The sequence below is a fragment of the Hemiscyllium ocellatum genome, chromosome 16 (assembly GCF_020745735.1).
Source record: "Hemiscyllium ocellatum isolate sHemOce1 chromosome 16, sHemOce1.pat.X.cur, whole genome shotgun sequence".
In the NCBI taxonomy this organism is placed as follows: Eukaryota; Metazoa; Chordata; class Chondrichthyes; order Orectolobiformes; family Hemiscylliidae; genus Hemiscyllium; species Hemiscyllium ocellatum.
The window spans coordinates 6,011,435-6,035,401 of NC_083416.1; the positions used below are offsets into that span (position 1 = coordinate 6,011,435).

The 23,967-nt window shown below is 45.3% G+C and overlaps 1 protein-coding gene across 2 annotated transcripts in view; it reads left to right on the forward strand.

Moving 5' to 3' along the window:
• Nucleotides 1–23,967, forward strand: part of LOC132823328 (slit homolog 3 protein-like) — a 699,246-nt gene that overhangs the window by 488,413 nt on the left and 186,866 nt on the right. For both annotated transcript variants that reach the window (XM_060837019.1, XM_060837020.1), the window contains exon 10: nt 14,344–14,488. In XM_060837019.1, coding sequence (XP_060693002.1) covers nt 14,344–14,488 — 145 coding nt within the window. The remainder of the gene's footprint in view (nt 1–14,343; nt 14,489–23,967) is intronic.

Below are 23,967 nucleotides of genomic sequence, written 5' to 3' on the forward strand. Positions count from 1 at the left end.
TAGTCTCAGCTGTGTAGACTTTCTCTCTGCTACTTTTGGATTAGACTTGAAGTTGGAGAGTGTCACAGTGATATTGTTGATTTGATGTGACACAGTGTCACTGTTGGTTTGATTGGATGCAGTAGAGTTTCATGATGACAGTCGAATGATGGCAAAATGCTGCAGATGCTCGAAACCTAGAACAAACTCTGAGAACAATGGAGCCACGTTGGGGGGGGGGGGGGGATCTGACACGATTTGTCGAGAGATTTGCTATGAATTCTATGTCTTATGATCTTATGCTCCACAACCACCTGATGAAAGAGCAGCGCTCCGAAAGCTAGTGCTTCCAAATAAGCCTGTTGGACTATAACCTGGTGTTTTAACTTTGTACACCCCAGTCCAACACTGGCATCTCCAAATCATTTGTCGAGAGAGAAGCAGAGTCAATATTTCGAGTGCAGTATGATGATTCTTCAGAGCAGAACTCTTGTGTCTTTCTCCACAGAATGGTGTCAGACTTGCTGAGTTTTTCTCTGTTTATTTCGTGATGACATTGTAGTAGCTGTTCGAAGAAATCACTGTGGTACTGCTTGTTCAAACTAGAAGCTGTAGGTGTCACAGTGACACTGTTCATTTTGCCCAGATACTGTAGAATATCACTGTAATGCTGTCGGTTTGGACTAAATGCTGTAGAGTGTCACGGAGATATTAGACACTGGAGGATTTCACTGTGATGCTGCTGGTTTAAGCTGGATGTTGTGGTACTGTTGGTCTGGCCTAGACCCTGTAAAGTTTCACTGATCTGCTCTTGTGTTGAAGTTAAAGGTGGAGAGTGCCACTGTGACATTGTAGGTTTGGACCAGACACTAGAGCTTCACTATGTCATTACAGTTTAACTAGCCACAACAGAGTTTCACAACGGCATGGTTTGGGCTAGCCGTTATAGGCTCTCACTGAGATATTGTTGGTTAAGATTAGATGTAGGATTACGCTATGAGACTGTGGATTTGTACTAGACAGTGTAGGATTTCACCGTGTTACTGCTAGCTTGGATCAAAGTTGTGTAGTTTAATTCTTTCCGATGAAGGGCTTATGCCTGAAACGTCAATTCTGCTGCTCCTCGAATGCTGCCTGACCTGCTGTGCTTTTCCAGCAACACACTCTCGACTCTGATCTCCAGCAGCTGCAATCCTCAATTTCTCCTAGTTTAGCTCTGTTACTGCTCATTTGAGTTAAATGCTATCAGATATCATTATGGTAGTAATGGTTTACATGAGATTTTATAGTGATATTGTGGTTTTGGACTCTCATATTTTACTATGAAACTGTTGGTTCATTCTATACACTGTAGTGTTTTACTGTCATACTGTTGGTTCTTTCTATACACTGTAGTGTTTTACTGTGATAATGTTGGCTTAGACAAGCTACTGTAGAGTTTTACTGTGATACAGTTCATTTGTCCTACACAGTGCAGTGTTTTACTGTGATAGTGTTGGTTCAGACTTGACACTAGTGTTTGGTGTGATAATATTGTTTATCACAAGACTTTCACTTTGATTCGGTTGATTTTCAATAGACCCTGTAGGTTCTCATTATGATACTGTTACTATGATACAGTAAGTTATAACTGAGGCGTTATTGGTTTGAAATAGTTGCTGCAAGGTTTCACTCTAATGTGGAGGTTCAGATTGGACTCTGCAGGTTTCACTGTATGATTGTTGGTTGTGGACAATAGGGTGTAGAGATGCACTGTGATGGGAAGTGTGCACTTAAAGAGTGTCACTGCAATGTTGTGGGTTTGAACAGAACGCTGTAGAGGTTTGCTGTGATATTGTTATTTTGTACTTGATGCCAGGCGCTGTGGGATTTCGCTGTCACATCTTTGTTTTGGATGGGATAATGTTGAGTCTTAGTGTGATCCTGTTTGGTTAAACCAAACGCTGTTGGGCCTCACTGTTGGATTGGACTGGATTTTAGTACGTGTCCCTGTGACTGCTACACCAGTGTCACAGCAAAGAAAATTTTAAATGAGACATTGAGCAGTTTAAAAGTGAGACTGTTGTCCAGAAGCTGGAGTGTTTTATTCTGGTATTGTTGGTGTGAACCTGACCTTGCTCAGTGTTAGTGTGATAGTTTTTATTTGTAACAGTTGCTGTGAAGTCTCACTGTGATGCTGCTGGGTTGATGCATTGTGACAGGTGGCCGGGGCTCAATGGTGAGTCCTCCCAGGCCCATATCCCTCCTGATTGCAAACCTCCATGACTGCCAATGTTTTTTAAAAAAATTGATTCCATCCTACACTTTGCTGGAATTTGAACCCAGGGTCCCAGAGTATTCGCTGTTTTTTGGGATAACTAGTTCAGTGACAGTGCCACTACATCATCATCATCATCCTTGCCCCCTGCCCCACTGAGAGACTTTGGATTAGATGCTGTCAGGTTTAATTGTTAACCTCAGCTCTGTAGGATGTCACTGTGATACTGCTGGATTGTACGAGACTCTTTAGCCATACACAGCTATTTTGAACTTGACTCTGTAAGATTTCAGCACATTACTGTTGAATTAAACTTGCCACTGTACTCTTTCACTGTTAGTTAGGACCGATGCTGCTGCATTTCATTTCATTGCTGTTGGTTTGGTCTGGGTACTTTCGAGTATGACTGTAATCTTGTTGGTTTGGATGAGACACCGTAGAGTGTTACTATGGTACTGTTGGCACGAACCAGCTGTGTTTCAGAGTGATACTGCTGGTTTGGATTGGATGCCTTGGGGTTTTTCTTTTATCTTATTGATTTGGAGAAGACTAGACATTGTCTGTCTGCGTCCAAACCGACAACATTGGAATGCAATGCTGCAGTGTCCCAGTGACGCTATTGATTTGGAGTAGACACTGTCACGTTGTTTTGTGATCTTGTTGGTTTGACGACTTTTCCTGTAGTTCAGCCTGGAAGCTGCAATGTGTGCTAAGATGCTTTGCTGGACAGCTAGTTTGTGATGCCAACAGCATGGGTTCAATTCCCGCACTGGCTGGGGTTACCATGAAAGACTCTTCTTCTCAATATCTCCCCTCGCCTGAGGCATGGTGAAATCACCACCAGTCATTTCTCTCTCTCTCACTAATGAGGGAGCACCCTATGGTCTGAAAAGAGGATGGTGACTGTACAGTTGTGGTCTGAGTGACGCTTTACATTTACAAAGTTTTGAAGAGGAAACTAGTTGGAGAACAGAATCTTAAGCTGTTCAGGAAACAGAATGTGGTGTTCTCTCCTCAACGCAATCATCAGTTGAGATGGATCACAAGCTTTTATAGCCACAGAGACAAGAAAGAGAGTCATGTGACCTCATATTGGTCTTCCCGCCAACCTCCCCACCCCCCTCCCAAATCCTTGAAGCAGGATATCATTGTCCATAACATCTCCAAGAGCAGATTTATGGCAATTGTGATAACTGGTTCGTTTAAAACCATTTTTTAATCCATATACCACAGGGGATCTGTGCAGACACTTTTTATGAAGTAAATCTTGTGACAGAAAGAATGTAATTAAATCAGGGCATTGTCTGTAAATTTATCTCCGCATCTCAAAACTCAGTCACAAATTGAAACTGTTGAAACCCGTACTAAAATAGCAATTAATTTGCTGGAGCCATGTCCAAGTCGGATATCCGCAGTGTGCTTTCAATTAGGATAAATAATTACAGATTCCTGAGATGATGTTGGATTTGCCCTGTTTCAATTATTGAGGAAGTAATTGGATTTTTAATTGCTGTCTGTTTTCTGCCCTACTTACGACTTCTTTTTCTGAAACGGTGTTTCAAATGTGGATGAGGCAAGGCCATTCATTTGTATTCTTTCCATCTGGCTTTGGTCTCCTCGTTGTAAACAAGATAAAACGTAGCTGTGGCATTACATTATTTACTCGTTTCTGTGGTAACCCATGGACTGAGGATCACATTTCGCGCAGTTCTGTATGCTACACACCAACTGGTCATGACGATTCTCGCTTATTCAGTCAGTCTGAGCAAGCCACAGCACACATCTTCTGGTGGGCACCTTGGTTGCGCTGTATGAACACGTCATTGTGTGCTGCGGCAGTGTGGTAGGTTTCCACTTCCTCAATGTGAGTGCAACACTTTGATATAATTTCCTGTACTTACCACTTGGCATCGATATGGCGAGGTGTGAGGTTCTTTTTAAGCAGTAAGAAAAAAACAACTCTTAGAGGTTGTTTAGTGGTTGGCCTTTAGGTTGAAGACATGTTTTGGTAAAGTGGAGAGAGAGAGAGAGAGAGTGATTTGTGGGCAAAAGAATACAAGTTCAAGAAATCCAAAAGAATGTGTAGCTAGCTGTCACTGGAAGTGAGTAATATTGATGTATTTAACATGGATTTTGACAGTTAAGGGAATGGAGTTATGAGAGTTTTAGATGGGTAAAGCCAGGAGTGGGCTCAAATTTTTTTTTCTTACATTTGTTTCTTCACGGGATGAGGGGCAGGATTTATTGCCCATCCCGAATTGCCCAGAGGGCAATTAAGAGTCAATCACATTGCTGTGAGTCTGGAATCAGATGGAGGCCAGGCCAGGTAATTCCCCTCCCTCAGGACATGAGTGAGCCAGATGGGTTTTTCCCCTTGACAATGGATTTGTAGCCAACATTAGGCCTTTAATTCCAGGTTTTTTTTTATTGAATTCAAATTCTACCATCTATCATCGCTGGATGTGACCCCAGGACCCCCCAGAACTAGGGTCTATGGATTACCAGTCCGGCAATAACACCAGTAGATCCATCACTAGGAGATTGAGCAGTGGTGGGGATGGGAGGCCTATATGTCTTATGCTTGCAGGAAGGCACAGGTTGCTGTCCCTATAGCATCAATCACCAACAACTGGCACTTCAGTAGGAAAGAAGGGAAATTGTTTGATTACCAAAGACAATTTGCCAACAGGATGATTAGATTAGATTACCTACAGTATGGAAACGGGTCATTTGGCCTAACAAGTCCACAGAGACACTCCGAAGAGCGACCCACCCAGACCTACTCCCCCATTCCATAATTACCCCTACATAACATGGGATGGCTGGTTGATACTTAGTCAGAGAATGATAACCGCTATGGGTGCAGAGGATGGCATTTTTTAATTGCATGTTGTTTGGGAGAAGTGTTGCTCAGTGAATTGAAATGACTGAGAACCAAACACAAAGTAAATGCCACTCTCCAGTAGAATGTGGCCTACCTCAGTTGTCGGGGGGGGGGAGGGGGGCTTGAATCTTCAGTTAAGTGTTGGAGGCTGAGGGGTGACCTGATAGAGTTTATAAAATCATGAGGGGCATGGATGGGGTAAATACACAAGGTCTTTTCCCTGGGTTGGGGGAATCCAGATCTCGAGGGAAAAGATTTAAAAGGGACCTAAGGGGCAACATTTTTCACACAAAGGATGGTGCGTGTCTGGAATGAGCGGCCAGAGGAAGTGGTGGAGGCTGGTACAATTACAGCATTTAAAAGGCATCAGGATGTGTATACAAATAGGAAAGGGTTTAGAGCGATATGGGCCAAGTGCTGGAAAATGGGACTAGGTTAGGTTAGGATATCTGGTTCGCATGGATGGGTTGGACCAAATGGTCTGTTTTCATGCTGTACATCTCTATGACACTATGCCTCTATAGCCCCCAGCACCACCTCATAGCTGCCCCATAATGTGCTGGATCTGTTCACCTTAAGAGAGTTAACATTCGAAAAAGGTTGTGAGAATAAAGTACGGCAAAGGATATGAAGTTAGCCGGAAGGTAAATGCAAGTACAAACCAAATGTCATTGCAAATAGTTTCACCAGTCGTGTTCTCTGAGGGTCGCTGATGATGAAAGGATTGGCAGCGCTGTACATTGCAGCAGTACCTTATTATAGAATCCCTACGGTGTGGAAACAGGCCTTTTGGCCCAACATCGACCCTTCAAAGAGTATCCCACCCATTCCCCTACATTTCCACTGACTAATGCACCTAACCCACACACCCCTAGACACTACGAGCAATTTAGCATGGCCAATCCACCAAACCTGTGCATCTTTGGACCGTGGAGGGAAGCCAGAGCACCCAAAGGAAACCCACGCAGACACAGGGAGAATGTGCAAACTCCTCCCAGACAGTCCCTCGAGGCTGGAATCGAACCCAGGCCTCTGGTGCAGTGAGGCAGCAGTGCTAACCACAGACTAAATGGAAGTGAGGTCTATCAGAGAGCAAGGGAAAACCCAGGGTTCCCAAATCAATTTGATCAGAGAGGTTACAGTATGCCTTGGGAGAGTGGAACTTGAACCCTAGTCTTGTGTATCAATTATTGATACTAGCACTATACCATAAAACCTCTGCTAAACTCTTACTGACAGGAAGTAGAACTGCAGGTCCCTTTTGTCACTGGCAATGGAACTGAGGAATAGTGCTGAGGGGCAAGCAGCCTGCCCCTATCGTGTTGTGGAGGTGTCGGTGTTGGACTCAGACAAAAGTTAAAAATCACACAACACCAGGTTATTGTGCAACAGGTTTATTTGGAAGCACTAGCTTTCAGAGCGCTGCCCCTTCATCAGGTAACTAGTGGGACCCCCTGTCGAAGCACCGGTGCTCTGATGGACAGGGCTGTAAGACTGGTTTGTGTGATAGATTGGGCTGTAAGGCAGGTTTGTGTGATGGACTGGGCTGTAAGGCTGGTTTGTGTGACGGACTGGGCTGTAAGGCTGGTTTGTGTGACGGACTGGGCTGTAAGGCTGGTTTGTGTGATAGACTGGGCTGTAAGGCTGGTTTGTGTGATAGACTGGGCTGTAAGGCAGGTTTGTGTGAAGGACTGGGCTGTAAGGCTGGTTTGTGTGATGGACTGGGCTGTGTTCACAGCTGTGGGCCTTGGAAGAGCAGTTGCCCTGTGATGATGAAGGAGAGATGTGGGAGTCAGAGAATGAAGGCAGGATAAGGCACAGTTTGGAGAGGAGTCCAAAAGGAAAATGATTTGTGTCCTTTAATTCAGTAGCCTGAAACAAATGCAGCAACAAATTGGAAATGCCTCAATCAGATCCAGGGGGCCAGTGTTTGATGGCGAATTATATCTAATGACTTTCTTTTTATAGTTCCTTTAATTCCTGCTACCCAATCCCACTGACAAAATGGTTTTTCCCCAGACAGTACAACAGTAAATAGGATATGGCTGTCTTGCATTTAACTAAAATTCATGGATAATGAGACAGTGTATGATCCACTGTCAAGGGACCTGATTCTAATCAGTCCTCAGCTGCCTTGCATTAAGATCCCTAGTGAAAATGTAAGAGATATTCTAATGGAACTATGAATGAATCTGCAAACTGATTCTAACCAGCCCTTGACTGCCTCAGATAGTCTACTCAAAACCACAAGTACAACCAGAAACATCTTGGGATCTGACTAGAGTCAGTGAGTTGCAAGACCACTTTTCTCATCTCATCTTTTGGTATCTCACGACCGAATTCGAAAACCTTTTAGATCTTAGAGTTTGGTTCAACTTGTAACATGAAAAGACGGGATTGGATATGTCATGTCATAGTCTCAGAGATACATTTGTGTTGTGGTCTTCAGCTGAAAATGCCCTCCTAATCTGCAATCTCCTTCCTGACCTCTCCGGCCTATCACCCTCACCTTGACCTCCTTCCACCTATCCCACCTCCATCGCCCCTCCCCCAAGTCCCTCCTCCCTACCTTTTATCTTAGCCTGCTTGGCTACACTCTCTCTCATTCCTGATGAAGGGCTTATGCTCGAAACGTCGAATTCCTTATTCCTGAGATGCTGCCTGGCCTGCTGTGCTTTGACCAGCAACACATTTTCAGTTGTTGTCTTCAGGTTGGACTAAGCAAAAGTGAGGACTGCAGATGCTGGAAAGCAGAGTTTAGATCAGAGTGGGGCTGGAAAAGCACAACAGGTCAGGCAACATCTGAGGAGCAGGAAAATCGACATTTCAGGCAAAAGCCCTTCATCAGGAATCAGGTTGAAGCAGTGCAGGTCTAGTAAGATATATGTGCAGGAATGAAGGGGGTATAGCTTCCAAGTAATTCCAGAATTCCCTGCCCATTGAAACAGTTGAGGCTACCTCATTGAATGTTTTTAAGGCAAAGATAGACTTTTGAACTGTAAAGAAATGAAGGGTTATGGTGAGCAAGAGATTGAATCCATGAAAAGATCAGCCATGATCTTACTGAATGGCAGAGCCGGTTCGATGAGGTGTAACCAGATGGCCTACTCCTGCTCCTGTTTCTTATGTTCTTATGAACACTCTGCAATCTTACCAACTTTCCAGTGTCAACTCTGCTTTTGATCGATGGAAGCACATCACAGATGTAATATTTCATGAAGAATATGACAGTGAATTAATGTGCAGTTATGCAAAATGAAACATAATGATTAGTGGATGCGAATAATATCCTGCAAGAAGCTCATTCCAGTTCTAAAAGTGAATCCAACACATCCTGAGTTCATTCATCCCGCTGTCTCAATAGAGTTTCCCATTTTTCATTTGAGTGGGTTTGAATGGGAGCATCAAAATTGAAACTTGTTCTTTGCCCATTGAAACACACTTCCATCAAGGGAAATGTGTTGATTCATTTGCCAACTCCAGGCACAAGGGCATTGATGAAAGTGTAGCAGGTCTATTAAGTGTTGACTTTTGTTCACTTGTTTTGGCATCATAAGATCATGAATTCCATCTACCAACCTCCTGTATGAATGCATAATCCAGTTGGATAATTCATTGCAGTACTGAAGATGTGTTGCACAACATGGGAGGCATTAAACTAAAGGTTATATCTCTGGCAGATATAAAACAAAACTCCTCTATCACTATTTAAATAATAACTTTGAAACAACAAACAGAAAATGCTAGAGAAACTCAGCAGGTCTGGCAATAAGTGTGGAGAGACTTAGCATTTTGCGACTGCTATATAGAGAAGAATTCTTGGTGTTCTGACCAATCTCAACCATCATCACTAAAAAAAGTTATTTATTCCATTTCAATTTATTGGGTACAGTGCAAATTGGCTGCAGTGGCTGTTCACATTATAGTGGAAGATTAAGAAGGATTGCATTAAGCTGGAGAGGTATCAGAAGAGATTGACAAGCATGGACGGGTTGTGTTATAAAGTGAGGCTGGAAAGGCTGGGACTTTTTCAATGGAGCGTAGGAGGTTGAAAACTGACTATATAAGAGGTGTATAAAATCGTGAGAGGTATAGATAGGGTTAATGGTAGGTGTTTTTTTTTACCCTAGGATGGGGGATTTGAAGTCTGGGGGCACTTTTCTTCGATGATAGGAGTGAGATTTTAAAAAGACATGAGGGGTAATTTTTTGCATAATGGTTCTCTTGAACTTCCTGAGGAAGAGGTGGATGTGGGACAATTACAACGTAGAAAAAACATTTGGATAAGTACATGAATAGGACAGACTTGGAGGGAAGTGGGACAGGAGCAAGCAGATGGGACTAGTTTAGTTTGGGATTATGTTCGGCATGGGTCTGTTTCCGTGCTGTATGACTCTATGACTCCATGTAAAACACTAGCAGAAACTCCAGTAAAATGTCTTGCTGGAGTTTGCATTGTACATTCCCAGAGGTTACAAGAGGACATCAGGAAAACCCTGAAGGGAATTCTATCACAGCCAGTATGGATGAAGGGTCAGTTAGGGGATTGGGGAGGGTGTCTCTGTTTTCAGGCAGGAGCAGAAAGTTAAAAGGTGAATGCGTTGCTGATTCACTGAAATTGGCCATTGCTTTGGAATGGGTCAAATATCATGAACAAACCATTGATGGGGTTACTTGTTGAGAGAGACAGGAATACTGAAGGATAGGATGTCCATGTATTTGGAAAGGCAAAGACTGCTTAGGAATAGTCAACATGGCTTTGTGCATGGGATATCATGTCTCACAAACTTTATTGAGTTTTTTTGAAGAAGTAACAAAGAGGATTGATGAGGGCAGAGCGGTAGATGTGATCTATGTGGACTTCAGTAAGGCGTTCGACAAGGTTCTCCATGGGAGACTGGTTAGCAAGGTTAGATCTCACGGAATAAAGGGAGAACCAGCCATTTGGATACAGAACTGGCTCAAAGGTAGAAGACAGAAGGTGGTGGTGGAGGGTTATTTTTCAGATTGGAGGCCTGTGACCAGTGGAGTGCCACAAGGGATCGGTGTTAGGTCCACTATTTTTTGTCATTTACATAAATGATTTGGATGTGACCGTAAGATGTACAGTTAGTAAGTTTGCAGATGACACCAAAATTGGAGGTGTAGTGGACAGCGAAAAAGGCTACCTCAGATTACAACAGGATCTTGACCAGATGGGCCAATGGGCTGAGAAGTGGCAGATGGAGTTTAATTCAGATAAATGCGAGGTGCTGCATTTTGGGAAAGCAAATCTTAGCAGGACTTATACACTTAATGGTAAGGTCCTAGGGAGTGTTGCTGAACAAAGAGACCTTGGAATGCAGGTTCTTAGCTCGTTGAAAGTAGAGTTGGAGGTAGATAGGATAGTGAAGAAGGTGTTTGGTATGCTTTCATTTATTAGTCAGAGTATTGAGTACAGGAGTTGGGAGTCATGTTGCGGCTGTACAGGACATTGGTTAGGCCACTGTTGGAATATTGCGTGCAATTCTGGTCTCCTTCCTATCGGAAAGATGTTGTGAAACTTGAAAGGGGTCAGAAAAGATTTACAAGGATGTTGCCAGGGTTGGAGGGTTTGAGCTATAGGGAGAGGCTGAACAGGCTGGGGTTGTTTTCCCTGGAGTGTTTGAGGTTGAGGGGTGACTTATGGAGGTTTACAAAATCATGAGGGGCATGGAGAGTATAAATAGACAAAGTCTTTTCTCTGTGGTCAGGGAGTCCAGAACTAGAGGGCATAAGTTTAGGGTGAGAGGGGAAAGATATAAAAGAGACCTCGGGGAACTTTTTTCATGCAGAGGGTGGTACGTGTATGGAATGAGCTGCCAGAGGATGTGGTGGAGGCTGGTACAATTGCAACACTTAAAAGGCATTTGGATGGGTATATGAATAGGAAGGGTTTGGAGGGGTATGGGCCGGGTGCTGACAAATGGGACTAGAATGGATTGGGATATCTGGTCGGCATGGACGGGTTGGACTGAAGGGTCTGTTTCTGTGCTGTACATCTCTATGACTCTATGGTTAAAGCATTCTTATCTTTCCCAAACTGAAGAATGCAGTTTGGAAAGGGCAGGCAGAGAGAGAGAGAGAGGGAGTGAGAGGATGGAGAAAAATATGGAAAAGTCAAGGGCAAAAATCAGATAATCCATCAGTGACTTTATGGGGTATTGCTAATCCCAGAAGAAAGGTCCCAAAAGCCCAATGGAACAGATGTTGGTGATTTATTGATACATGCTGAAAAGGACAAGTCATAGTCAAACATTTCAGCAGGGAGCCATGTCCGCCGTTAATGAAATGTCAACAAAACACCAGAGAATTACAAGGCTTGCATTTGTAAACTTGTAACCACTGTGACAGATGGAGCAGGATAGCTGGTGCTTTTTCCCTTCAATCCCCCTCTATTCGATAATGAATAAATAGAAGAAAGTCACACAGGAGGAACATAGAGGTGGATAGCTCCAATGCAATGAAGAGATGGAGCCCTGCTAGTTAATGTGTGTGTTCTACTCTTTTAAAATTACAGTCCCTACTGTTTCAAATATCCCTGTTATGTTTGGCCCAAGTTCTTACTTTGGGGTGGTCTCACGTAAAATGCAATCGATAGGTCCATCTTTCTTCTATGCACATAAATGTTCAACTGTAGACCGGCATATCCAGTTTTAGGCCCGATAGAGTCTTGTTTCGAAGCAGCGAAATGGAAACATTCATTTGAAGATGTTTTTTATTATCCCAGCCTCAAACAAGTGTTGCACCATTTGTTTTCTTTCTGAAACAGCTGCAGAAAAATCACATTAAATTTGATTTTCACTTCCTCTGGTTGCCTTTACAAAAGTTTTGTTTTGGTGGGTTTTGCATTAATTTGCAACTTTACTGAATGCAGAAAGTGTCCCAGAGTGACTTCACCAAACAAGGAGTGGGAATGTTCAGCTGAGAGAGAGAGAGAGAGACACCGAGAGAGTGAGAGAGAGAGACAGAGAGAAAGAGAGTCTCAGAAGCAGAACTGAAAATATAGATGAGAAGATGAGTCTTCAGAGAATTTGCAAAGGACAAAGAGGGCAGCAGGGAAATTTGGGGGGGGGGAGGGGGATTCCAATAAAATTCCAAGAGAAGGCTAACAACAGTGTTTATCAGTGCCCAAGGATGCACTGCAGGCATTCACCAAGGCCACTTAGACAGCACCTTCCAACACACAACCACCACCATCTAGAAAGGACGAGGGCGCTAAATACATAGGAAAACCACCACCTTCAAGTTCCCCTCCAAGCCACTCGCCATCCTGACTTGGAAATAAACTGTCGTTCCTTCTGGGTCAGAATTATGAAATTCTCTTCCAAATGCCACTCTGGGTGTACCCACACTAAATGGACTGCTATCGATCAAGGCCACCCCACCTCTGTTTCTTTTGGGCAACTGGATGTGGGGAAAAATTCCTGGCTTGGCTAGCAATTGCTAGCTCCCGTAAATAATCAAAAAGAAAATCAGCCAAACGTTTCCTTGTCTGTGTTTGATCTGATGCCCTGAGACATAGGGTGGCTCGGTGGCTCAGTGGTTAGCGCTGCTGCCTCATAACGCCAGGGACCCGGATTAGATTCCAGCCTCAGGCAACTGTGTGGAGTTTGCACATTCTCTCTGTGCCTGCATGGGTTTCCTTCTGGTGTTCCTGTTTCCTCCCACAATCCACAAATGTGCAGCTTAGGATGAATTGGCAGTGCTAAATTGCCCGAAGTGTTCAGGGATGCGTAGGTTAGATGCATTACTCAGGGGAATGGGCCTGTGTGGGTTACTCTTTGGAGGGTTGGTGTGGACTTGATGGGCTGAAGGGGCCTGTTTCCACACTGTAGGGATTCTATGACATTGGGATTCAATCTTGAGGGTCAGTCCTTTCTGTCTCTATTCTACACTACCACTAACTGATGGAGATGACCTACGGCCAGGACAGGTCAATCACAGGGATGGTGATGTTTATACCTGGGACATTTTATGTTCAGATACAATCGAGTGAGTGTGGTTCCCTCAGGCTGTTGCTTCAGTGGTTTGTGAGTCAGTTCCCCCAATTTTGGCACAAGCCTCTGGATTAGTAAGAACATCTCACTGGAGCAGCTGTCCTGTATCGAGGTCCCCTCGCTTTCATCGCTGTAGCTCCTTCCAGCTATGAACTGCAAATTCACACATTACAAACCACATTTAAAAGGTTCTGGAAGGTATAAGGCATGTGGCGATGGCAACCTTCACATTGCTGGGTCTCAGATGCATTTATTAATTTTTTTTTAAAAAGACAAACATATTGCATTGAATATACTTTATTGTCACTTGTCGCCAGTACAGGGATACAATGAAAAGTTTTTACAATGACTGCCTTTTTATGGTAAAAACAATGACTGCAGATGCTGGAAACCAGATTCTGGATTAGTGGTGCTCTTCCAGAATGCCTTTTTATGACGCCATGTTACGTTCAAGTTCCTTGGTACAAACCTTACAGAATTTTAAAAAATATAGTCAAAGATACAAATTGAGGCAATTAAGTTGGAGGTTGAATAAATATAAATTGTCTCAATTAAAGTCAATTGGACATTTACCTGACTAAAAAATGAAGCAGAAATTCTCAAGTATTTGGCTTATTTGTCCAGAGATGTGTCGCAAGCTTTGGTTTACTTGTTGATAACTGCTGGAAGGTTAACAGGGTTGGGGGTTTTGAGCTGCAGCGAGGGGCTGAATAGGCTGGGGATGTTTTCCCTGGAGTGTCAGAGGCTGCGGGGTGACCATGTTGAGGGGCATGGATAGGGTCAATACACAAGGTCTTTTCTCTGGGATGGGGGAATCCAGAACCGGAGGGTATAGGTTTAGGGTGAGAGGGGAAAGATTTAGAAGGGACCAAAGGGGCAACTTTTTCACACAGAGGGTGCTGCGTGTGTGGAATGAACTGCCAGAGGAAGTGGTGGAGGCTGATAAAAGTACAATATTTAAAAGGCAGCTGGATGGTTATATGAATAGGAAAGGTATACAGGGATATGGGTCAAATGCTGGCAAATAGGACTAGATTAATTTAGGACATCTGGTCGACATGGATGAGTTGGATCAAAGGGTCTGTTTCCATACTGTACATCTCTATGACTTGTTGCCAGTCTCAGTCAGCAGTGGAGAACCCTTCTCAGTTGCTGTGTGTATCTGTTTGCCTGTTCTGAGGCAGTGTCCTCTTGTGTCCTCCCAGGGCCACAGTCCACCGAGACTCAGTCGTGCAATGCCCATGCTACATCATGTCCGCCAGCGTGTGTGTGCAGCAACAACATCGTGGACTGCCGAGGGAAAGGGCTGACCGAAATCCCGGTCAGCCTTCCGGAAAACATCGTGGAAATGTGAGTAATGATTTCCTCATCCGCATTTGTCTACGGATCATGGGAAGGGGATGATGATTCAAAACGTCTGAGCTTCTAGATTGATCTTACAGCTGCCGAAGTCATCATGTAGCACTATCCTGCTTCAGGAGATTCTCGAATTTCAAAGAACCTCCCTTCCCTTCCCCTAACCCCCTTTCTAGACCTTTTCCCCCTCCCATCCCCAAGCCCCCTTTCCAGCCCCTCCCCCCTCCCATCCCCAAACCCCCTTTCCAGCCCCTTCCCTCCTCCCGTCCCCTAACCCCCTTTCTAGCCTCTTCCTGCCTCCCATCCACTAATCCCCTTTCCAGCCCCTCCTACTCCCTTCCCATCCCCTAACCCGCTTTCCAGACCCGCTTTCCTTCCCTTAAACCCCTTTCCAGACTCTCTACCCTTCCCCCAACCCCCTTTCCAGACCCTTCCCCTTTTCATCCCCTAACCCCCTTTCCAGATCCCCTCCCGCCTTCCCATCCCTTAATCCCCTTTCCAGACCCTCCCCTGCCTTCCCATCCCCTAAACCCCTTTCCAGACCCTCCCCCTTCCCATCCCCTAACCCCCTTTCCAGATCCTCCCCCTCCTATCCCCAACCCCCTTTCCAGACCCTCCCATCCTTTCCCATCCCCTAACCCCCTTTCCAGCCCCTCCCCCTCTCTTCCCATCCCCAACCCCCTTTCCAGACCCTCCCCCCTCCCATCCCCTAACCCCTTTTCCAGACCCTCCTCTCCCTTCCATTCCACTGATTAACCCTCCCTTCCAGCCACCAACTAGGCCATTCCCTCTACCTGCGTACACCTATCACTACCTCACCATTCTGCCCCTCTCCCCTGCCAAAAACCTTTCCCAATACCCCCCCTCCCCCTTTATCTGCAGCTCCACCTACCCCCACCTCCAGTCGTGAAGAAGGGTTGTACCCAAAACATTGACTTCTCCACCTGCTGATGCTGCCTGGCTTGCTGTGTTCTTCCAGCCTCCTGTTTGTCTACCTCAGGAGATCTAATCAAAACCACAGTATCCCGAGCCCAATGCAATGCCACCCGCACCCACCAATCCCATCCCTCCCCCCTGTGGCTGAACACTTCAACTCCCCATCCACTCCATCAAGGACATGCAGGTCCTGGGCCTCCTCTGCCACCAAACCCTTACCATGCAACGCCTTAAGGGAGAACGCCTCATATTCCGCCTTGGGACCCTGCAACCATGCGGGGTAAATGTAGATTTCAACAGCTTCCTCATTTCCCCTCCCCCAACATTATCCCAATCCCAAGCCTCCAACTCGGCACTGCCCTCCGGATCTGGTCCATCACTCCCCCCTCTGACCTATCACCTTCTCCCTCCCTTCACCCACCTATCGCTTTCTCAGCTACCCACCCCAACTCTCTTCCATTTATCTCTCAGCCCCGGCCCACAAGCTTCATTCCTGATGAAGGGCTTATGCCCCATTCTCCTGCTCCTCAGATGCTGCTTGACCTGCTGTGCTTTTCCAGCAACACACTCTCGACTCGTGCATACTGCCAAATAAGGACAACATGAAGAGTCATTGTAGTTCAGGGTATTCCGATGGATGGTCTGTTATGATGCAGAGGTGACTACATCCTCCGAATACAGGATGAGCTGCCACTAGTTGCAGTAGGGAAGCACATGGAGTGGTCACAATGGATCTGAACAAAGCTTCATCAGAGAAAGAAACAACCTTCCCCTAACATTGAGTTGAGTCAATTCCATCAGATCAGAAGCGCACACTTATTTTTTTCATCTGAAGGCTCAGAATTGGAATCAGTATTTCCGAACGGAAATGTGAAGATGGGTTGAGCAGACTTGAGTGAAGTCATTTTCTAATTGAACTGTGAACTGCTATTGAGACAATATTTCATTATGGTTGTATTTTTGATGATTATGGCTTGTTCTGACAATTATCTAGCTGTTTGAAGCAAAGGCTGGCTTTGCTATGCCTGATTGATTATAGTTTCAGTGGCTGATTAAAGATTGATGTGGCTCTGAATGAATTTTTTTTAAAACTTCATTCAAGGGATGTAGGCTGGGCCCAGCATTGATTGCTCATCCCTAGATAGCCCTTGAGAATGTGGGGGTGGGCTGTCTTCTTGAACCCCTGCACTCCAAGTGCTGTAGGTAAACCCAGAATGCCCTTACAGCAGGAATTGTGTAGCGATTAATAAACTCTTTCAGAGGGCAATTGAAAGTCAAACACGTTTAGATTCCCTACAGCATGGAAACAGTCCCTTCAGCCCAACAAGTCCACACCGACCCTCTAAAGAGTAAACCACCCAGTCCCATTTCCGTCCCACTAATGCACCTAACACTAGGGGCAATTTAGCATGGACAGTTCACCTGACCTGCACATGTTTGGACTGTGGGAGAGAACCGGAGCATCCGGAGGAAGCCCATGCAGACACGGGGAGAACGTGCAAACTCCACACAGACAGTCACCTGCGGTTGGAATCGAACCTGGGGCCCTGGGTGCTGGGAGGCAGCAGTGCTAACCACTGAGCCACCATGCCGCCCACATTGCTGTGTGGTCTGGAGTGACATACAGACCAGACCAGGTAAGGATGGCAGATTTCCTTCCCTGAAGGGCACTAGTGAGTGACTTAGGATTTTCCGATAATTGGCAATGGCTTCATGATAGATTCTTAATTCCTGATTTTTTTTTTGCTGAAGTCAAAATTCCAGCATCTGCCGTGGCAGCATTTGAACCGAGGCCTAGATTACTTACAGTGTGGAAACAAGACCTTCGGCCCAACAAGTCCACAACGATCCGCCACCCACCCATACATTTACCCCTTTACCTAACACTACTGGCAACTTAGCATGGCCAATTCACCTAACCTGCACATCTTTGGACTGTGGGAGGAAACCCACACAGACACAGGGAGAATGTGCAAACTCCACAGTCAGTCGCCTGAGGTGGGAATTGAACCTGGGTCTCTGGCGCTGTGAGGCAGTAATGCTAACCACTGTGTCACCGTGCCACCCTCAGAACGTTAGCAGAATTTATGGACTAACAGCCTAATGATAACACCACTGGGCCATCACCTCCCCCGTTGCTTTTATCCGTATTCATTCTTGGGATGTGAGAATTGTAGGCAAGGTCAGCATTTATTGATCATTAATCCCCCCCGAGAGAAGTGTTGGGGAGCCACTTCCTTGAACCACTGCAGTCCACGCGTTACTTTTTGATAGTGGTTTGGTGCAACAGGTCTGACTGCAGCTGACAGCAACATTGGGCAATTTAGACCATAAATGAAATCTGGCTTGATAGACCATAAGTTTTATTCTCTTCAGTTTTGTTACCGTAGTTGTCAGTCAATCAACATATTCACACAAGGCTGCCAAGATCTTAATGTAAACAAAAAAAACTTCTCCCGGCAATATCCTTTGCAGTCAGTCAATCCCAGTGAAATCTCACTCTTAACTGTTTAATTAATAGCTCACCTTCTACTAGAATGACTTTGCTGCTAAACTAGAGGTCCCTGATCTTCTGTCCCTTGAACATAAAAACTCAACTTCGCAAACATTCTGCAATTAACTCCCCAGATAGCTGATCAAGTCACTTATGTCAAATGCTTTCTTGTAAAAACCCTCTTTAGTTCACCTCTCAAAACGAGGTTCTGCCCTTAGTTGATAAAAAGACGTTCACAGACTGAAAACCAAAATCTGTTCTTCCTCCATTTTGAAATCCAAAGAATAATAACAATGTGTTGCAAACCTGCATCACCGCAAGTGAACACTGCTATGGCATTTCAGAGAGCAATTAAGAATCAAAAACATGACTGGAGATCTGACGTCACATGTAGGGTAGGCTAGACCAGCTAAAGATGACATATTTCCTCTTCCTGAAGGATAAACTAGATGCATTTTATGTAGTTTCAACATCATTATTGATAAGTAATCAATTCTGATTTCTTAATCATTTGAATTTAAATCCCTCCAGTTGCTGTGATTTGATCTCATTTAGTCAGAGTATCATTGCTGGCCTCTGGATTAAGTTGGTACCAGTACTCGATGTCACTTGTAACATCACCATGACGATTGCATCCCCGTAGTCTCCATAGAAATGAGAATGAAAGCACTGTTTACATGCGTTAATATGGACCTGCCAGTCACGAAAATTTTGCATTATGAAAGGAATTGGGTGTGTGCAAAACAGGGTAGGGAAGAGGGTGGTGCGATCAAGGCTCTCATGAGTTAAGCATTTCCAGGGACCACATGAAGAAGCTCTTACATAGCAAATATAGTCCGTCTCTTTTCAAACTTAGAGCCAGATTTGTCGGCCTGTCTGCTCACGCAGAGTTGTATCCGGCGATGTGGTCAGGTTGCTGGGGGAGCCTCAGCTGTTCCAGATGGCATTCCTGCCCACCACCCACTTAGTCAGAAAACAAAAGAAAAACAAACCCATAACAACAGCAGCCTCCACTTGTGGAGCTGTGAACATCAGAGACCATCCTGGGATGCTTCAGTTACCAAACAAACGGTCCACCCAGTCACATTAAAAGACATTGGGACAAATGACCTCAAAACCATTGTCAAAGAAGGAGCAGCTTGAAGAATGTGAGGGAGGCAGAGGAGGATCTTCCAAAGTTTAGAGTGCAGGCATCTAAAGGTGAGGTGATGGTCTAGTGCTGTTATCGCTGGACTGTTCCAGGGTTTGAATCCTGCTATGACCAATTGTGGAATTTAAATTAAGAGTCTAATGATGACTATGAATCAATTGTCGACGAAACCTATCTGGTTCACTGATGTGCTTTAGAGAAGGAAACTGCCATCCTTACCTAAATGTGACTCCAGACCCACAGCAATGTGGTTGGCACTTAACTGCTTTCTGGGCAATTAGGGATGGGCAACAAATACTGGCCCAGCCAGCGATGCCCTCATTCCATCAATGAATGGTGTAATGGAAGGCAAAAGTAGAGTTGCCATAGTCTTATAAGACCAACGGGCTGCTCTCTCATTAGCAAGAGAGAGAGAGAGATGACTGGTGGTTGTTTAACCTGAGTGTCATCATGCTTCAAGTGAGGGGAAGCTGAAAAGTAGAGTCCTTCGTGGTAACCTTAGCTAATTCAGGAATCAAACCCGCAATGTTGGCATCATTCTGCATCACAAACCGGCCATCCAGCCAAAGCGAACTGACCACCAAACCCCAGCAAGGCGCAAGGGAGCAAATGGTCAGAATTGGGGAACGCAGAGATCTCTGCTGATTGTCAAACTGAAGGAGATGAGAGACATTGAAAACGGTGGATTCATGGAGAATTTTAAATCCATAGTGTTGTGTGATGGGAGTCAATGTAGATCAGCCAGTTTAGGGATGATGGGTGAAGGGGGCTTGTGGGTTAGGTAATGGAGCAGCATAGTTTGAAATGAATTTTTGCAGTACACTGTACACTTAGAAAGTGGACTGTAAAAATAAAACTTTATGCTAGTGCTGCCCAGTGTAACACAGGTTTTAAGATATGCGGGCCACAAAATTGGGCTGACCAGAATTGGAAGACTTGAATAGCAAAGTTGTCAGCACTGAAAATGTGTTTCTGGAAAAGCGCAGCAGGTCAGGCAGCATCCAAGGAGCAGGAGAATCGACGTTTCGGGCATGAGCCCTTCTTCAGGAATGAGGAGAGTGTGTCCAGCAGGCTAAGATAAAAGGTAGGGAGGAGGGTTGTTGGAAATGCGATAGGTGGAAGGAGGTCAAGGTGAGGGTGATAGGCCGGAGTGGGGTGGGGGCGGAGAGGTCAGGAAGAAGATTGCAGGTTAGGAGGGCGGTGCTGAGTTCGAGGGATTTGACTGAGACAAGGTGGGGGGAGGGGAAATGAGGAAACTGGAGAAATTTGTATTCATCCCTTGTGATTGGAGGGTTCCTAGGCGGAAGATGAGGCGCTCTTCCTCCAGCCGTCGTGTTGCTATGGTCTGGCGATGGAGGAGTCCAAGGACCTGCATGTCCTTGGTGGAGTGGGAGGGGGAGTTGAAGTGTTGAGCCACGAGGTGGTTGGGTTGGTTGGGTTTAGGTGTCCCAGAGGTGTTCTCTGAAATGTTCCGCAAGTAGGCAGCCGTCACCCCAATACAGTGGAGACCACATCGGGTGCAGCAGATGCAGTAAATGATGTGTGTGGAGGTGCAGATGAATTTGTGGCAGATATGGAAGGATCCCTTGGGGCCTTGGAGGGAAGTAAGGGGGGAGGTGTGGGCACAAGTTTTGCATTTCTTGTGGTTGCAGGGGAAGGTGCCGGGAGTGGAGGTTGGGTTGGTGGGGGGTGTGGACCTGACGAGGGAGTCACGGAGGGAGTGGTCTTTTCGGAACGCTAAAAGGGGAGGGGAAGGAGATATATCCCTGGTGGTGGGGTCCGTTTGGAGGTGGCGGAAATGACGATGGATGATACGCTGAATATGGAGGTTGGTGGGGTGGTAGGTGAAGACCAGTGGGGTTCTGTCCTGGCGGCGATTGGAGGGGCGGGGTTCAAGGGCGGAGGAGCTGGAAGTGGGGGAGATGCGGTGGAGGGCATCGTCGATCACATCTGGGGGGAAATTGCCGTCTTTGAAGAAGGAGGCCATCTGGGCTGTACGGTATTGGAACTGGTCATTCTGGGAGCAGATGCGGCAGAGACGAAGGAATTGGGAATATGGGATGGCGTTTTTACAGGCGCAGGGTGGGAGGAGGTATAGTCCAGGTAGCTGTGGGAGTCGATCGTTTTATAGTAAATGTCCGTGTTGATTCGGTCATCCGAGATAGAAATGGAAAGGTCTAGGAAGGGGAGGGAGGAATCTGAGACGGTCTAGGTAAATTTGAGGTCGGGGTGGAAGGTGTTAGTAAAGTGGATGAACTGTTCAACCTCCTCGTGGGAGCACGAGGCAGCGCCGATACAGTCATCGATGTAGCGGAGGAAAAGGTGGGGTGTGGTGCCAGTGTAGCTGCAGAAGATGGACTGTTCCACATATCCTACGAAAAGGCAGGCATAGCTGGGGCCCATGCGGGTGCCCATGGCAACTCCTTTGGTTTGGAGGAAGTGGGAGGATTGGTAAGAGAAGTTGTTCAGGGTGAGGACCAATTCAGTCAGTCGAAGGAGGGTGTCAGTGCAGCAACACATTTTCAGGTCTGATCTCCAGCATCTGCAGTCCTCATTTTCTCCTCAGCAAAGTTGTCAGCCATGTTCCTGCCAGCCAATTGCACCATGGTCCACACTGTGCTCCCATCTGACAGGCCAGGAGGGCTTGCCAATCTGCATGTACAGGATGACAATCCTTTATCCAAAACACTCGAGACCAGCTGTCGTTTGGAATTTTTGGGGTAAAGGATTAAATGACATTTCATAGTAAAATTTTTAAAAATACCAAACAGCAGACCCACCTGTGATTACTACAAGCACTGAGACAGAATTGACGCCTGCCAGTGCCACCTTGCTACGTCACATCTGAGTGACATGGGTCAAGCGGGTGTGGAGTTGCGTTAACTGTTTGCATGCCAACATTCCCTGGCCAATAGACTATATCATGTGTCCTGTCATCTCATCTGCTTGAGCCAAAATGTCCTTTGTGTAGTTCTGACAGGACAACAGAAACTGGAGATCAGAGTCGAAGAGTGTGGCGCTGGAAAAGCACAGCAGGTCAGGCAGGATCCGAGAAGGAGGAGAATCAACATTTCGGGCATAAGCCCTTCAGCAGCCTTGAAATGTCGATTCCCCTGTAGTCCTGACAGTATGGTAGAGAGGTTCGGGCATTAGCCCTTACTTTCGTTGAAAGGCAACACCTCTTAAGATGTCAAGTTCATCTCTGTATGGCCAAAAGCATCAGAGAGTTGCCAGCATGTTTTTCATCATGTCAGGGTGGGTAAAATCGAAAACAAAACTAGTACGATCGGAACCTTCGCTCACTGACGGTCACTTGCCGTTACTTCAGTATCATTGTCAATGCATGTATGTCAAGCATTGGAACCGAACGTGAGGGCAGGCTGCCTAACTCTGCAAACATTCAAGGAAACAGCCTGTCTTTTAAGTGTTACTGAGGCCTGTGGGTTACAGCAATCTGGTCTCTAATGCAATGTTTATAAAATAAGTCAATCTCCAGTATCTCTTAGCTGTCAGTCGTATGTGTTTATTTAATGGTGCAGCAAAAGCATCAATTTTGAATGGATTTGCACTGGGTTCATGACATGTGAAGCTTTACCTCAAAGAGAAGTTAGGTGTAGTGCTGGTTGCCTCCAGTTCCTTCCCCTCTACACCCCGCCTACCCCTTCTCTGCTCTCGTAATCGAATTACGCTATCTGTCAGGAATGGCTCAAGTCAGCATTGATTAACCGAGACAGTAAAAACATACCAGCAGGATAAAGGAAGCACTTTTATTACAGCAGTGGAGAAAAGTCTGTGCCGTTTAATTTCAAACTGATGTTGAGTACAGCAGTTCAAAAAGAAAGGAACCTGGAAGGTTGTATTTTAATTTCCAATGATTGGTTCAGTGTCCATCTTACATTAAGCAAGGATTCCTGAACAATCAAGATTGAAAGTACTTTGTTCATTTTGTTAAGCCTCCCTTGGCGATTTTATGTCAGAAATGTAATCACACTGATCTTGAATTTGTTTCTGGAGAAGTGTAACATCTTTGGAGCGTGAATGTTCCTTCGAGCACCAAAGATAGTAAGTAGTTATTGTGAACATATGTTACTCACAGTAACAATTCCAGACAGAGTAACTCGGGATGGGAGGGAGGAAAGTGTGGAGTAACGTCAACGTATGGTACAAAGGCAGCAGCAGGACGGCTGGTCTGACCTCTCTCCATCCAATTTCCAAATTCAAAACCAATAGGAAAGGACATTGAATGGTTTAGATGATCAAGCCAGGGTAGGATGACCTGCTGCGCTACCATCCCTTGGTCAACACTCAGTGGAGGAATACATTGACGTCAGGGAGCAAGTTGTCTCGATGGCAAAAAATTGGAAACAAAGAGTGTGCAAGCTTGTTTTACAAGTAATTGAGAGCTTACAAGTGTCATGTTTTGACAATTAAGGGCCAATTTTATGATCCAGTTTAAATCCAGCCCACGAGACTCTGTTCACAGTCTGCACCAATTATTTTTCAGGTTGTAATTTTCATCTGGTGTGAACAAGTACAGACAACTTCCTAAATATGCAAAGACTAACTCCAAGGATATTGTTGGACCCAACTTCCATTTTAACTTGAAACTCGGAGGGAAAGTATTTGTAAAGACAGGAGAAATTTGAATTTATATATCACCTATCACAACTTCAGGAAGCCCTTGAGTAACTTGCAGCCAAGAAAGTACATTTGAAATTTGGCCACTGTTGTAATGTGGGGAAAGAGGGCAGGCAATTTGTGTGTGGTTCACTCCTGCAAAGAATACTGAGATCCTCAGTTTGTAGGGACGTTGATTGAAAGATAAATAGATTAGAGCTGTTTAGGTATTGATGTGAGATCTTTTACATCCCCTGACTCCACCTCAATCCACCC